Source organism: Nuphar pumila, chromosome 2, assembly GCF_984573655.1.
Source record: "Nuphar pumila chromosome 2, dmNupPumi1.hap1.1, whole genome shotgun sequence".
Lineage (NCBI taxonomy): Eukaryota > Viridiplantae > Streptophyta > Magnoliopsida > Nymphaeales > Nymphaeaceae > Nuphar > Nuphar pumila.
This window is the reverse complement of record NC_143250.1, coordinates 24,861,533-24,878,794: the sequence shown is the minus strand read 5'-3', so window position 1 is coordinate 24,878,794 and position 17,262 is coordinate 24,861,533. Positions and strand designations below refer to the sequence as shown.

The following is a 17,262-nucleotide window of genomic DNA, read 5'->3' as shown; positions in this document are numbered from 1 at the left end:
CGAATCCGAACTTAATAAATTTTTTTCACGGGTTATTACAATGTATCAGACCGAAAACCAGCTATATAATAAGCCAAAAAATCAGACTTACGACAGTTCGTGTGGCAGTAACAAAACAAGTCACATTCTGTTTAATCGTGGCAGTATACCTGATCTTAACTTAGAGTTCAAGATGAAAATTTAAAGGTGGTTTTGATGCTGGCCTGAATGACAACATCAAACAAAGTTGGATAGGGGTCCTACTGGGCAAAAACCCACTGACATCAGCCCCATTTCACCATATTATATATATATATATATATATTTGTTTGTGTTTGAGTCTACCGCAGCTGACTTCAGTTAGCAACTAGACTTGTCAGGATAATACACTGCTCAGCCGATTGCAGTCGGCTGGGCATGACATATATAAAATATGCTTAGGCGACAACAGTCAGCTGGGCACAAAGGTATTTGAAATATGCTCAGCCGACTGGGCATATCAGTGTGCCATGTATATTTTTTTTTGGATCCCGGCCCAGCCCAGCTGACAGCAGTCGGCTGGGCATGTGTAAAGGGGAACCTACTCAGCCGACTGCAGTCGGTTGGGCCTGTCACGGTCCAAAAAATAAAACTGTTTTGAAATAATTTTGAAAATCAATCCTAAAGCCAGATTTTTTGAGATTTCGGTTTTGGTGACATTATGTGCAACATGAACAGTTCCATATCATGCATCAAACAGTTATGTAATTATGCTATATGTCCAGTCTGAATACTTGTCATACCACATGCCAAAATCTAGACATGCACAGGCCAAGAACCAGCCATATAATAGGCCAAAATTTTCAGTCATGTGCAGGCCAGACATCAGCTACATGATAGGCCGAAAACACAGTAATGTTACAGGCCAAAAGTCTGTCATGTAACCGACCAAAAATCTGGCTATGTAATATGCTGAAAATCTGTTGTGTAATAGGCCAAAAATTTAGCCATTCATATCTGCAGATCTGGACTAGATCTGCACGTCTGTGAGGCTTGTCAGATCTGTCTATATCTGTCCACCATTGCAGTGGGCGGATCTGTTCATATCTGTCCGTACACATGGTGGGACAGATCTGTCAAGATCTGTCATTGTGAACAGTAGGACAAAATTTAACTATATGTACCCAAAAACCGAAACAACGTGCACAGGCTAGAAGAATAAAATTTATGGACTGTTTTAACATCTCATATATGTATAAATATATATATACATAAACGTGTGTATATATATATATGTATATAACGGTAGAGGAAGAAAAGAAAGTGTCACATATATATGCATATAGGTACATATATATACGTATAGGTACATATATATACATAACCACTGTTACGTTATGTCTATATATACCAAATAAAATTGGATTTCTCATTCTTTTCTTCTTTTTTCATTCCACCAAAAACACTACATAAACCTCATCTATGCTATTCCTCCCTACCTCTCCCACGATTTTCCCTTTCTCTCTCTCTCTCTTTCCTCTTTTTCTCTCTGTCATTGTGAACAGTAGGACAAAATTTAACTATATGTACCCAAAAACCGAAACAACGTGCACAGGCTAGAAGAATAAAATTTATGGACTGTTTTAACATCTCATATATGTATAAATATATATATACATAAACGTGTGTATATATATATATGTATATAACGGTAGAGGAAGAAAAGAAAGTGTCACATATATATGCATATAGGTACATATATATACATATAGGTACATATATACATAACCACTGTTACGTTATGTCTATATATACCAAATAAAATTGGATTTCTCATTCTTTTCTTCTTTTTTCATTCCACCAAAAACACTACATAAACCTCATCTATGCTATTCCTCCCTACCTCTCCCACGATTTTCCCTTTCTCTCTCTCTCTCTTTCCTCTTTTTCTCTCTTTTCTTTCTTTTTTTTTTTTTTTTGAAGTTTTATAATGGGGAGGTCCTCTAGAGGGCGACGCCCCCTCTATGGAATCCCATATGGGCTGGAGATAGAGCTTTTCCATATGGGACTCTATCTCTAACCTCCCTTTCTTAATCTCATTCAAGGATTTTTGCCGACTTTTCCAACTCCCTATATCCAATTACTTACTTTTTTTCTTTACTTACTTTCTTGTTTACCCAATGTTATCATCGCAAAATTTTTTCCCTCCCTCTGCGAGAGAGAGAAACGATTCTGCGAGTCAAATTCGACCAAAGTTTTAAAAATTTGCGAGAAAATTCTGTGGAATGAGATCCGCCTGTCGGTACGAGGTTCAACCGTTCCTAGCGCCTTTACCAGGGGTAATCGAACCAATGATTAATTGTGCGCTTTAACTTGACTCAAATATCTAAATCATGTTCTATTTTCCTAAAATGTACAAAGAATCAGGCATGTGCTATGAAATTTTGAAAAGATGCAAGTTTGAGAAATATGATGTTTGCTTTAGAAAATTGAGATGTACTTGCATAAAAGATGCATCCGGAATCGTCTGCAAGCGACCTCCATCTGACAAACTCTTCGATCAAATCCTAACTGCATCCGATCAAACTAACTACCATGACAAAAGTCTTCCTACTGAGCGCATCTGCCACTACATTCGCCTTACCAAGATGGTAGGCAATAGAGAACTCGTAGTCATTTAGGAATTCCAACCACCTGTATTGCTTCAAATTTAAATCACGTTGTGTGAATATGTACTTGAGGCTCTTGTGATCAGAAAGGACCTCGAACTGCTTCCCATATAGGTAGTGACGCCAGATCTTCAGCGCAAAGACAATTGTCGCTAACTCCAAATCATGTGTGTGATAATTCTTCTCATGCACCTTCAACCGCCGAGAAGCATATGCGATGACCTCTCATCAATTGCTTGGACCATGGAACTTGGATTTGAGTCTTCCACAACTCGAACTGGGTCTTCGACATTAGGCTCTGTAGTAATGCTTGGATCCACCTAAATCCCTTGGTATAACGGATTTAGATATGAGTAAGCCATACTTAGATCCATTTGGACTAATGAGTGCGAATCGGGGTCTTCTACACTGGGATCCGTTGCTTGACAGGGGCCATGGATTTGGAGCTGCGTCCTCTAGAATTTGGGCTGTTTCACATCTCCTTTCTAACTCTATATCGTGATGTGAATATTATGATATATTTTGCACAATGATGGGAATGGTGAGATAGAGTAATATGAATGGTTCACTTGGCCTATGACTAACAGTTCTATCAGATTGATATGTGAAAAGATAGGTTCCTTTATTTTAGTCAATTGGATGCTCTCGTTTGTAAAGTCATACAGCAACAAGTGTGCTTGACATCTAAAATTCTGTACAAGTATTTGCATAATTACCCATATTTAAATTGTGGAAAACTGGGGTATGTTAATTAATTCTCAATCAATAGACTAAAATGTCTGTTACTTGACTTGTAAAGTGATATGGTAATGTAAGCTTGATGGTATATATGACCTTCCCAAAAATGATGGATTCTACAGTGAATGTAGAATTGAAGATCTTGGCATTTTATTTCTGAATTATTGTGTTAGTAAGAGTGACTAGTATATATTAATTTTGCTGCTTAGTCTGTTTCTTTCATGCAATATTTGATGTGTGTGTGTGCCTGCATCATGGAAAGAGCTTGTCGTTTACCTGAAGCTCATTAAGTGATTTATTTGCAGCCACTTGTATCAGGGGCAGCACTGGGTTTAGAGGGTCAGGTATGTTTATACTGAGAGTTTTTTGCATGTTGTATTTAATGTACCTAATAGGAAAGTAATACCAAATACTGGGCTTAGAATATGTTCTATGAAATATTCTTTCTTAAGTTCCTCAATTTCATTGTTATCAAATACAATATTTCTTATTTTTTTGCTGTTGCATTAGATGATTTTACTGTCATGTTTCCTCTGTTTAGCTCACAGTTTACCATCACAATAATGGACCATGCTATCGATGTCTATTTCCTACACCACCTCCTACAGCAGCATGTCAGAGCTGTTCAGACAATGGTGTTCTTGGTGTAGGTGCGCTTGGGTAGTTTATGCATTTGTGTTTTATGTGCCTCTTGCATTCTCATTTCTTTGTATAACTTGTTATGCATTTTCTACTTTCTAGAACACTTTTTTCATTTCCCTTATGTCAGTGTTGTGCAACTTTTTGCCAGTTCCGGGAGTGATTGGCTGCCTCCAAGTTTTGGAGGCTATCAAGATTGCAAGTGCTGTTGGTCAATCCCTTTCTAGGAGGATGCTTCTATTTGATGCTTTATCCGCTCGTATGCATATTGTACATGTCCTCTTCCAACAATTTCATCATATTTTTTCCCACCTGTTGTACATTTTTGTTCATGTTATAAGCATGCTTAAGTGGGTACATATAGAACATAAAAGGATATTAGTATTCTTGATTGGGAAGATTCATATCCATAGGAACAAAAAAAAGAAAGAGAATAAATTATTTGTATGGCAAAGAATTTGTCCATATTAGTTGTTCTGTGAGAAAAAAGTTTGTTGAGTTCCAAATATTTATTTTTGCCAATAACATAGGGAGTCCTCACATTTTGAACTGCAGAGGGACTGTTTATGTCAATTTTCAGAGTCCTGAATGACGTAAGGTGTTGTAAAGGATGTGTTTGGCTTGGATTTTTATGATCTCACACAGTTGAAACATGAGACCTTTGATTGATCAGAGTTAGTGTCTTTTGAAATGGTCTCTTGATTGAAAATTGAATACTTTTCTAAATGAAATGGTTTTGGCACCATTATTTATGAAGGGTTTTGACCATGTCCTTGAAATATTAGGAGTCATCCAGTAAGTTGATGTTTATGGTTTAATTTGCATAAATGTGGAATACATGCTAACCTTTCTCCAACAACTTTTTTCCCTCTATATATATTATTTAACTACTAAAGTAACCACATTTTTATGTTATGGATGTGTAACTCATATCTCCTGTCATCTGGAAATTAATTGGAATCGAGGTATGTATTTGAACTGCCTATGTGATGCATGTAAATGGACTACTTATGCTACATAAATTCTTTTTGTGGTAAAATCCTTTACAACCATTGGATGAGAGAGGGGTGTCTATCAAGGGAGAAAAAAGAAATTTAGTCCAGTCCTGAAAGAAATTCATTAAATTTTCTATTACATTTCACATTAAATTTTCTATTACATTTCAGGTTCAACTCTTACCAACACTTAATATTTGAGGCGTCAAATTTCTTAATGTATATTCTTATAGTTTAGTTGTGCAAGTGAATCTATATATTTTAGGATGCTTATACTGTAGATGGATGTGCAGTACAGGGGTGTTTTGGTTATTTCTCATAGCAGGATACTCTGATCATTTACATTAGATGGTGCATCAATATACATTGCCCAAAAATATGTTTTATATTTTATGTTTCAATGTAGAAGTTGTATAAGATGTAGCTTGTATTTTGTTCATGCCTAAGGGCATTGAATGTAAGTGTACACAAGAGTCGGTTACAGATATAGTGTGATTGTACACATCAGAGTTGGTCACACATATAAATTGACACAAGACATCCAACAGATCAGTTTTGGAGTTTTCTTTGCAGCAATAACAGCCTTTTCTCCTTTTCATCCTCAACTTCTTGTTAGAATGTAATATAATTTTCACATTGTCATGTGCTATCCCTCATAAGTGTATATAGTTTAATTTATAGGGGTACTTTTGTAATACTATCTTAAGTAGTTGTGAGGTCAACCAAATTTGTCTTGCAGTGTAACAAGTTGTCGTTCTCTTTATAGGGCTGTATTCTCTTATTGTTGAATTGTATACTATTTCATCTTCCTCTCTTTGAGTTCCTCTTATTGAGTTTTCTTTCATGGTTCTTGATATGGTATAAGAGCTATGGTACCCGGACACTCCATTTTTCCTTTCGTACCCATGTCGACATACGTATCCCCATGTTGACACACGTCGACACTCGGACACGCCATTTTACCCTCCGTACATACAAGTTTGTATTCAATTTATAATTTATAATTATATTTTCAGTTTATAACTTCATATTTTCAGTATATAATATATATTTTAGATATAGCATATATATTTATATTCTATTCAGTTTATTTTGTATTTATGTGATATATATATATATATATATATAGTATCCCGTATCATCAAACCCATAAAGTGTTTGATGACACTTAGACGGAGCATCACCATTTATCGCACGCGATCAAACCGTGACGATTCGTCATTTTCTTATTTTTGCGCTCACGAGAGACCGCCGCTAAATCTCTGGGCGAAAAAATGACAATTAGCTGTGGTTCAAAACTGCCACTAATTGTCATTTTTTATGAAAAAAAGAATGCATGACATTATGCCGCGTGTTCAACCGTGTTAGAAGGAAAACCCGTTTGAACATACAAGTTTTCCACACACACACACACACACACACACACACACACACATATATATAGTCGTGTTCCCGTACCCGCATCTTTTGGAATTGCCTTGTCGTACCTGCACCCACACCCTTACCCAGGTGACATAGTATTAGAGCCATAGCTCAAGAGAGGACATTGTTGTTGAGTGAAAAAAGATTGAAGGAGGTTCCAATGTTCCATTGCTGCTGAATCCTCTCTGCATCAAAGCTTGAGCGCAAAGGTGCTGATGTCAGCAGGGTTGTGCATCAAAGTTTAAGTTTTGGGGATTTGAGTTGGGAATTCACTAAAGCTTGAATTTAGGAGATTTTAGAATAAAAAATCAACACAATCAGTGGTGTCATTTTTACCAGAGGATTATGTTGGTATAAATATCTTGGAGATATTTCTTGTTTTTTGTGGAGTTCTGTCGAGTTTTGTTCTAGAGACCAAGTTATGTTTGTAACAACCCCAACTAATACCCCTTCAAAATGTAGATTTTTTTTTTGAAACCGATGCAGAAAAATTCTCAGAGACTCGGGGTCCTTACAATTCCAATTCCAACTGGATAGCCAAACACCATAAAGGGACTTACAATTATCATCCACAAGAACCAAAGCAAACCTCTTTATTTATGAATCAAGAATCAATTCAAGAGACAATGTTTTACTCAGTAGAAATTAAAGTAGCAACTGACTGAAACAAAAGAAGTGAAAAAGATAGTAGAACTAAAAGACAAAAAGAAAGAGTCACTCTGTCCATTAGTGAAGTTGTCAAGAACCAAGTGTGACCCTCGTGCTTTCCACTGCCGACTTCACTGATCATCTGTTTCTATGAAAAACCAATAAAGTAGGGTGTTAGAATGAAAATCTTGATTACAGCTACTTTTTAGTGAAACAAGTGAGACAAGAGGTTAAGATAACATATCATGCAACATTTGAGGGAAATGCACATGACAATTTATAGCATTGAAGAAATTTTCAATACAACAGTTATAAGTGCTAAGCATGCAGAAACCTTAAAGCAGTAGCAAATCATAAACCCTTAACATGCAATAGGAAGTAAACCCTTAACATGCAATAGCAAAAGCTCTTGCCAACCAGTCGGACACAGGCGACAGGGGGCGTCGCCCTTGCCGGCCTGCCAACTGAAAAGAATGAGAAGAAAAGGGGGAGATGAGAGAAGGAGCGTACCTGGAAGTCGAAGGCGTCAACGACGTTTAAGGGGATGAAGGCAGTCGTCGGTGGCGGCGATGGAGGGGGGTCCTAGCGAGCCGACGAGAGAGAGTCAGGGGGAGAGAGCAAAGAGAGAGAAGGGAGTGACGATGGTCGATGCATGGGGGAGGGGCTCGTCGACTGCCCCTCCCCCTTGTGTGTTTTATTTATAAAATACGCAGGCGGTGGGCAGTGAGGCGGTGCCCGACTGCCTCTCCTTTTGGATCCGGGTCGGGTCCAAATCTGGATTCGACCCGGGTCCAACAACAAATTTTTTTTTGAGGGTTTTACATCCTACCCTCCTTAAAAATAATTTTGTCCGCAAAATTTCTATGGCATTCATTAGTCAAAATACAAGTCAGAGTATTTTTCCTTGATATCTGACCATTCGTGAGCAGAATCTTCGTTCGAGTTCCTTACCATCTTTGAAGTAAACAAGGGATACCAAAGATCAGAAATCAGGAAGCTCGAGATAGAAGCCAAAAACATCTATACTATTCATGCGTAATATGAATAGTTTACACAAACCCAACAACGCTGATACATAAGCAGAACGTGTCAAGCCACTTAGCTTAACAATGCGAAAATACAACTACAAAGCAAGAGGAAATGTATACTCAGTGCGCGATGTGGATGCTCAATGGTCAAGAATCTTTGCTTCCCTTAGCTCTGATAACAATCTGTAACGCCCTAAAATTTCAAACTTGCGAACCTTTCAGAAAACAGGCAAGAGACTAGAAAATCTCTTTCCTTTAGAGTTTGTTTATGAAATCAGCGGAAGACTATTCTTTTGTTAAATTTAGAAAGGCAAGCTAACAACTTTGGGCACGTTAGCTAAAAGAACCAAAACTCATAAAATTCGGATATCCAAAGGAAAATCCGTGACAAAACCCAAAAATGTTCAGGACGCGAGCTAAGAGTAGGAAGAAGAAGTCTTGAAGCCATCTTGTCATCGCGTCATCGCCCGTTGTGTACCTAATCATCACCTGCACCCATAGAATGGGTTAGTTTCGCGAAAATCTAGTAAGTGCACAAGTGAGACTACAGGAAACTGAATTAAGTACATTTAATTCAATATACTAAGCAGTTTAAAGCAGATATACAATTAAACAATTAAGCAGTGCAAACGGGTAAGTAGTGTAAGCGGGTAAGCGGTGCAAGCAGGTAAGCAGTTCAAAGCAAGTAAGCAGCGCAACTGTCAAAATGTAGCAAGACAATTCATTTGATCGTAAGCTGTGAACTACCATGCAACAAGCTTGTTCTCTTTCCTAGAACAGGATCTTTGTATTTAATCATTATCAAGTCATCGTTTGTCGCTCTTACTATTTCTAACAAACTCTTTGTCCTGAACAACCTTAATTAATTCTCATCTCTCAAGACCTTACGCGGCCAACTGACACATGTTATGATTCACTTAAGGTGTTATACTTTCAGAAAAAACTCACCCTTCTATAGAAGGTCCAAAACATGATCATGATTTAAAATCGTTTAATATCTGATTCTCACATCAGGGTTCAACATGTAATCATGCTAAAACAGAAAGTCAAAACTATAGATTCATAATTGGCTATCTCAAACAATCTGAGAAGATCATCACAGCTCACCATAACTTTTTATGGTAAGCAAAAACACAAGATCCACGTCGAATTGCTCAGTTCGGGAAATATATGACCTCACAAGGAAAACCGCCTTAGATAGTATACCTGATCTTGGACCATGCACTTCTTCACAGGAGTTCATCGTATTTGCGGCTACCCGTTTGTGGACAGTGTACATCCTCACAGAGAATCTACCACTCTAGCTGGTTACCTGGTCTTGATCATACATACTCTCATAGAGAATCCTTTGGGAACTCGGTCTCCAATAAATGCCATATCCAATGAAAATTATTGCGATACACGCATCAACACAAATGACCGCTTTCAGGGTCGATAGCCACAATTACAATCAACAAGATCAACGCTGGATCACCTGGTCTGGGAAATATATAACCTCACAAGGAATTTCGCCCTAGATGGTATACCTGGTCTTGGACCATACACTTCCTCACAGGAGTTCACCGTCTTTGCGGCTACCCGTTCGTGGACAATGTACATCCTCACAGAGAATCTACCACTCTAGCCGGTTACCTGGTCTTGATCATACACGCCCTTGCAGATAATTCTTTAGAGATCAGGTCCTTAACAGATATCATACTCAATAATACATGCATCAATACAATCGCCTGCTCCGAACAATTGACCGCTCTTGGGGTCAGTAGCCACAATATGGGCACAAGCATGTATATCAGCAATATGCATCGTATCACTTCCCATGGTAAAACAAAACACAAGATCACCCATTCCTCCAATAAGGTTCCATATCCATGAACATATTATCACATACTACCAACATTTCTTATCGCGTGGCATATCAATCACATCACACAAGCATATAATACTACGCATCGTATTATTGCCACAAGGAACATTGCAATGCTCAAATAGGACCTCAAAGCATACATAAATGACACATGAGAACACACAGATATGGCAATCCAACTGATTCTATAGGCGAAGAGTAACTAACTCTATCCGATAGCCAAACAAAACAACTGAATAAGACAATCACTCATAACAATGTTCGCAAAACATACAATTACCATCAAATGGCTCAGTCCATCAGCCAATAATTAAATTAATCGTATGGCACAAGCTATTGCATCACAAACAATTCATAAGCTACACATGAAAAGCAATTATACGGTAGCAATTATATCACAATATGTAAGCAATTTATAAGACAAGAGGCTACATCAGTAGTTGCCACCAATTCGTAGATTACGAGTTGTATGCAATCACATCAATCATAAGAGATACAACCCAACAAGTGCTACGTTACGACAAGCACCAAGCAGTTTGACCAAGGGGTAAAGTAAGTCACATGCTAATATGTAACAACTGACATAATGCTATTATTATAAGCATTTAACTAGTATGAGAAACTAGTTATTACTTAGCAAAGAACTGTGTAAGTGATGCAGGGGGGTGCGACGTTTAAGCGATATTCGGACCCGACCTGCTCCTCTTCGACACAACGACAGAAAGAACAAATCACCCCGCAAGGATCTAACGTTGTCGCGTGCCTGCCGTTGAGGCTATTATTGTCGTGACAGGATCAGCGTTCCCCAAATGGACAGACGCTGGAGGCTCCTTCCAAAATCACTAGTGCGGTATCTAGATGGCAATGACAACGTGCAATGACAAATGCTCGGTCCAACCGATCAAGCAACAATTTTATTTGGGAATTTAATAAACGATTATAATGAAAGTAAAGAATGGTAACCAATATGCTAGTAGAACAATGAATACGCCAATCTGGAATGCAGTAGCAATAGACTGAAACAGTAAAGAAAAGTATGGATGAATGCAAGAGATAAAAAAAAGACGCTGCAAATAAAGACAAGCAAAACAGGCTGAAAAGGAAAAACTCTGAAAGGGAAAGTTGCTGGGAATTTTCAACGTTCTCTGCCTGCGCGCAAAACCCTAGAGGGGTTTTAAAGACTTAGGCTGGATCCGGGTAGCGGGTCCGGCCCCAGACCCGATGTCGATGCTGCTCCGGCATGTTGTTGGATCTGGAGCGGTCTGACCCATACTCTCTATGCTTGCCTGGCATTGGTACATAGTGGTACCTCCCCTCCACGTTTTGGAACCAGTATGGGAATTGGATCCACTGCTTGGATCCGATTCCTAAAGTGCAAATCCAGTCCCCTACGTGGGTCATGAAATATGAACCCAGGTCCGTCCTGCTCTGCATCAGTAAGCAGTTTAACCAACTAGAGTAACGCCTTGACAGGCGTGCATAGCTCAACGAGTAGCATACTGAACTACCGAGCAAGCAAGCAATCAACCAGTGTGAACAAACTTTATGTTTCGATCAGTGTTGTTAAAAGCGTTGAGGCGTAGCGAGGCGCTCCACCAAAATCTGAGGCGAGGCGTAAGCCTCGAGGCGCAAAGCGTAAGCCTCAATTTTTTTTTTTAAACTTAAAAAAAACTATAAAAATGATCTAAAATTATAAATAAATAAGAAATGCTTTATTGATGAAGCGCCAACCAACACGAAATAAAAAATCTCAAATAAATACAAAAAAAATATGAGATTAACATGTAAAAGTAACATTAATGCAACAACTTGATCTATATAAGTATCTAATTGCATAAATATGAGCATTCATTCAATAAAAAACTAACATTAACAACAAAATGCATATTAGCACTAACAACATCATGTCATAATTAAAAAATGCATGTTAACATTAACAACCAAATGTTAATGTATTTGTCCAGAATTCTTCAAAATGAGAGTGTTAACATTCACAATTACAACTGAAAGTCCCCAAAAACATATAAATGGCCAATAGCTCTATGATATGAATTAGGGCCTAGGCTCTTGTTGTGTCTCGTCATCATCAATATTTAAGTCTTCAATATCATCATCTGAAGAATCCATATAAATAGGTTCTTCTTCATCTTCATTCTCTGACTCTTCATCATCTACACTTTCTTCGTCCACGTCCTCAATTACTTCTTTTGCTTTTCTTTTTCCTTCAATAAAAAAACATGTATTAAATATTTAGGTTATGTAATTAAAAAAATACATTTATATTCATAGCTAGGTAAAAGGAATATAACTTTACCTCGATCTCTTGAAGACATGTCTTGCCTAGAACCACTTTGTGAAACATGAGGTGAAGTGACTTTTTCAATAGGAACATGCTCAATGGCATTTATGTCGAAGTTCGGATCCAACCATGAATCCTCCAACCAATTGGGATCACTTGGCAACACTGGATCTTCCTTCTCCACAATCCACTCATCGTCTGAGTCTATATGATCTAGACATATAGGGTCTTTGGTAGCCCTCCTCTTTATATTTCTCTCTCTTAATTTCATATTGTACATTACAAAAACCAATGCATTCATCTTCTCTTGTTCAAGTCTATTCCTTCGTTTTGTATGCACCTATAATTTCAAATCATTGATAATCAAATATAAGATAATTAAAATATAAAAATGTATTTCAAAAATAAAATACAAAGTCACAAACCAATGAGAAAGTACTCCAATTCCTCTCAAAGCCCGATGCACTGCATGTCAAACTTAAAATTCGAATTGCAAAATTCATCAACTCAGGATTTTCGTGCCCAAATGAACTCCACCAATCAGCTGCATTCAAATAAAATAATAAAAAATTAATAAAAACATTAAGAATGTCATAATTAACAAAAACATAAAAAAATATTGACAAATAACAACATAATTGCAAACTTACCAGGACTTTTTAATTTTCTTGTTGTAACAACTGCCTCTCTGCCAAACAAGCCATTTGCCTTTTTAAATGCATCGATTTGTGTTGTAATTTTCAACTCAATATTTGCATCAGAAACTAATTTTTCAACACAATCATAAAAGCCACCTATAACTTCTCCATCAGGGTTGAAGTTGTCAGCATAATGAAAATGTGGATTTAAATAATAGGCAGCTGCATGCAAAGGCTTATGAAGTTGCAAGTCCCATCGTCTATCAATGATATCCCAAATAGGTTTATATTTTCTTTGGACATTGTCAAGGTTTGAAGCAATTTCCTCCTTCGCTCTATCCATTGCCTCATACAAAAATCCCATAGCAGGTTCGTCTGCATCAACGAGTCGCAACACTTTGACGAGAGGTAGTGTAGCTTTAATTGCATATGATATGGCAGCCCAAAACTTATGATCATTAAGAACAATACAAGAAATGTTCTTGGCATCAGATTTCTTATAGTAATTAGATGTTCTAAAATTTGAAGATAAGAACATCGACTTTAACTCTTTCTTATAACATCCAATACTATGAAGTGTAAGATATGTTGTGGCAAAACGAGTGACGGTTGGACGCAGAAGTTCTTTCTTCTTTGTGAATTTTCTCATTAAATTTAATACCCATGCATGACTATAAATGTATCTTGTAATTTTTTTTGCCTTTTCCACTGTATCTTTAAAAATTGATATCTTTCCAATATCTTCTAACATAAGATCCAAGCAGTGGGCTGCACATGGTGTCCAAAAACATGTTTTTCCTGCTGTTAACATATTTCCAGCTGCCACATAATTTGGTGCATTATCTGTAATGAATTGCACCACATTACTTTCACCAACTTCTTTAACAACTTTTTCAAACAACTGACACAAATTTGCACCAGTTTTTTCCATGTCGCTGATGTCAACGGACTTCAAAAATACTGTCCCAGATGAGCTGTTCACAAGAAAATTAATTAAGTTTCTTCCTTTCCCATCTGTTCAACCATCTGCCATAATACTGCAACCAACCTTTGGCCACTCTTTTTTGAACTCTTTCAAAATTTCATTAGTACAATCTACCTCGTCCTTCAAAATCCACGTTCTGATCTCATGATAAGAAGGTGGTTTGAACCCTCGCCCATAATTTGCAATAGCTTCTACCATTGCACCAAAATATGGGCTGTTGCAAAGATTAAATGATAAGGCATTTGCATAAAAAAATCTACCAATGGCACGACATGCATTTTTTCTTTCATCCCTTTTGAAAGCAGTGTTTATTGTGGTTTGCCGTGCTTCTTTGTTCACAAAAAGGTCCATAGGACCAGCTGCACTTGTTTTTGCATCACTACTTGATCCACCAGCTTCTTTATTCACATTATCGCCGGTTGATGATCCAAAATAAATACTTCTCCCGATATCCAACTTGGTTTGCTCTAACTCTTCTTTCTTTAGCCTCTGATCCTTTAGATGATTCTGAAAAAATCTTTTCACGTCAGGTGAAACCGCTTCGCACATGCTTACACCATGCTTTGTGCCAGCTAAGTGATGTTTTAGCCTATAGATGCCTCCTGTAGTCTGTTTATGACAGTAATTGCAAATTACATGTCCTACAAGTTTGGGATCTTTAGTAGGATTTGGAACTTTAACTCCATGATCCCATCCTACATCTTTTGCCATTTTTCAACTGCAAAAATACATAACACAAAATATATATTAACATCATGCATTCTGCTGACCACATTACATGAAAACAAATGCAAAATAGACAATCTTGGTGTATAAGCTATATACGAATCCTAGAAAAAAACATAATTGACGAGAAAAAAATAATAAATATAATTAGGTCAGTTTTTTAATTGGGTCTCAAAGTTCTTTCAATAATGCACACTTATAGCCACACACACACATAGTAGAGATAGAGTGGAGGTGGTTTGGATCCCAGATTTCTTCTAAAAAAAAAAAGAAAACACCAATAACTCCGGAGATCAACCCCAAGAAATTGTGAAAATGCCGAAAAAAAAAACATATATTGAATATGCTAAACAGAGGTCACCATTATGTTTGAATATTTCAATTGTGTGTTCTATCTCAGTTTACACAGTAGTGAAAAGAAACCTACAACCCCACAATCTGTTTTAGTTTGCTTCATTATCCTATTGTAAAAGCACTCAAAACTGAGACTGTTTTCATACTCAAAGATGTGAGCCAATAAAAATCACAAATTAATTCAATTAAAATGGGTTATAGTGTAAAATATCCTATGGATCAACATCTAGATAGACCTAATAGCATCTTGAGAGATCCTTAAATAGCCAGTTTGAAGAAAAAGTTGTTTTTTATTGTTTCATTCAACAAATTTATTCGCCACCATGAAAATCAAATGATGCTTTCCAAAAGAATAATAAAATATGCAAATTTAGCAGCAAGGAATTAATTTTTGGACTGTATTCTGCACAAGATGTCCAGGCTCTCTCTCTCTCTCATATGCCTCAAGTAAGCAAGCATTATTGACGAAAAACCAAATCAATGCATGCTTAAACAATTCAGGACATCGCATATTTGATTGCACACCAAGAAATCATCATCGCTGCAGTTATATGGACAAAAAAGGAAAACAAGGGACCGCAGTCATATGGACAAAAAATGGCTACAATTATTAATAAAAATCTATTTCATATGGACAAATCAAACTATTTGCTGCAGTCAGGGCTGGGCTAGGACTGGGCTGAGCTACAAAAATGGATAAAAATCTATTTCATATGGAATCAGGGTTGGGGTAAGAGTGGGCTTTTAAAAAAAAAAAAATTAACTGTTTCGGGAGGCAGGACTGGGCTACAGCCCAGTCTTGCCCCCCCTAGCTACGCCCCTGGTTAATAAAAAAAAAACGAAAAAGCCATACCTGAAGGAAAACGATGATCGACGACGGGTGGTGGCCGGCGACAGCAGTGGCGGCGGCGAGTGGTCGCACGGCGAGTGGTCGCACTGCGAGTGATCCCTTCTCAACAGAGGCGGTGATCGACGAGTGGTGGCCGGCGGCGAGTGGTGGCCGGCGGCGAGCAGTGGCCGGCGGCGAGCAGTGGCGGTGGACGAAAGGGGACGGAGTGGAGAGAGAAGGGGCGAGGGCTTTCCCTCGCCCCGAAGCGCCTGTGTCTTTTTTAAAGACACAGGTTCTCGATCTTTCGAGAATACGGGCCCGGATCCGGGTCGAACTCGGGTCCGGGCCATCCGATGTTTAATGCGCGCCTCACTTTGAGGCGCGCCTCGCCTCAAGGCATACGCCTCAAGGCGCATGAGGCGTACGCCTTGAGGCTGTTGCGCTTTTTACGTGCGCCTCAAGGCGAAAAGGGCCTCGCCTCGAGGCGAGGCGCGCTTTTTGCGCCTTGAGGCGCGCTTTTAACAACACTGGTTTCGATTTTACTTCCTGCAGGTACGCACAACCAAAACGTAGAAACAACTGAGACTAGTTTGAGCGTCTGTTATTCTATGTATTTTCAATAACTCGAATAGCTAGTTGAGTCCGCTCTTAAGGAGTCGACTTTAGCCGAGAGACGATTCCCCAAAGGCAGGTAAGCAGTGCCACAGATGCATCCAACTTTTGCAGAAGTGTTGAGCTAACTTTTGTAGCCCCTTTCTCCTAACCTCCGTTGACTGAGAAAATCGGGTCTTTCGCCCGTGACTGCCATTAATGGCCTGTCCATCGGAGTTTTGTACCGCTCTGTCATCTCTCTTGACAGACAACAAGAAGCGAATGGGTGCATCAGGTGTTGCTTAACTAACGACCCATTCTATGTTGTGGTCTTAAAGCCACTCGAGCATCTTGCCTGTGAAAGCGAATAATCACCATTTTATGTGATTACAGCATTGTGCATTTAGCACTATTCGAGGTCGCACGACCGTCTCATCCGATCATTGCAGTACTAGCGTGTAGTGCACGACTACAGGTACTCTAGAATGAAAGGGGTATAGTTCCTTAATAGAAACCTCAACAGAAGTGTTTCACAAAAAATGTAATGCTTCTCAAACTATACTTTGACATTTTTTATCTTTTGAAACAGGCAGCAGCTTGTGCCAACAACTTGTGCTAACATTTGGCATGCGATTTTCTAGAATCTCATCTGCTATCGGGGTATCTACATGTCTCGCATAACTCGATACCGGCCTCGATAGACGGGATACGGGTTTCTCAACAGAACCAGCCAATCACATCCTTCCAAATGCTTCGATTTGGGCAGTCTTTGATGCTTTTGCGTAGCTCCCTAAACTTCAAGTCTACTCTGCAGGACTACGTACTCGAAGAGCCAGGATCCTTGTGAGGTATCCCTCTCCTTAGACGAGGATGTATTGC

The 17,262-nt window shown here is 38.4% G+C and overlaps 2 protein-coding genes across 5 annotated transcripts in view; one reads left to right on the top strand and one right to left on the bottom strand.

The window, feature by feature from the left end:
• Positions 1 to 17,262, top strand: part of CNX5 (co-factor for nitrate, reductase and xanthine dehydrogenase 5) — a 131,792-nt gene that overhangs the window by 75,777 nt on the left and 38,753 nt on the right. For all 4 annotated transcript variants that reach the window (XM_089997440.1, XM_089997437.1, XM_089997438.1 and 1 more), the window contains 3 exons: positions 3,671 to 3,709; positions 3,907 to 4,015; positions 4,156 to 4,274. In XM_089997440.1, coding sequence (XP_089853566.1) covers positions 3,671 to 3,709; positions 3,907 to 4,015; positions 4,156 to 4,274 — 267 coding nt within the window. The remainder of the gene's footprint in view (positions 1 to 3,670; positions 3,710 to 3,906; positions 4,016 to 4,155; positions 4,275 to 17,262) is intronic.
• Positions 11,790 to 12,932, bottom strand: LOC149845054 (uncharacterized). The gene is made up of 4 exons (XM_089997436.1): positions 12,911 to 12,932; positions 12,686 to 12,804; positions 12,276 to 12,600; positions 11,790 to 12,183 (listed from the first exon to the last, which is right to left on the bottom strand). The coding sequence occupies exons 2-4, from the start codon at positions 12,761 to 12,763 to the stop codon at positions 12,014 to 12,016; spliced, it is 573 nt and encodes a 190-aa protein (XP_089853562.1). The 5' UTR covers positions 12,764 to 12,804; positions 12,911 to 12,932; the 3' UTR covers positions 11,790 to 12,013.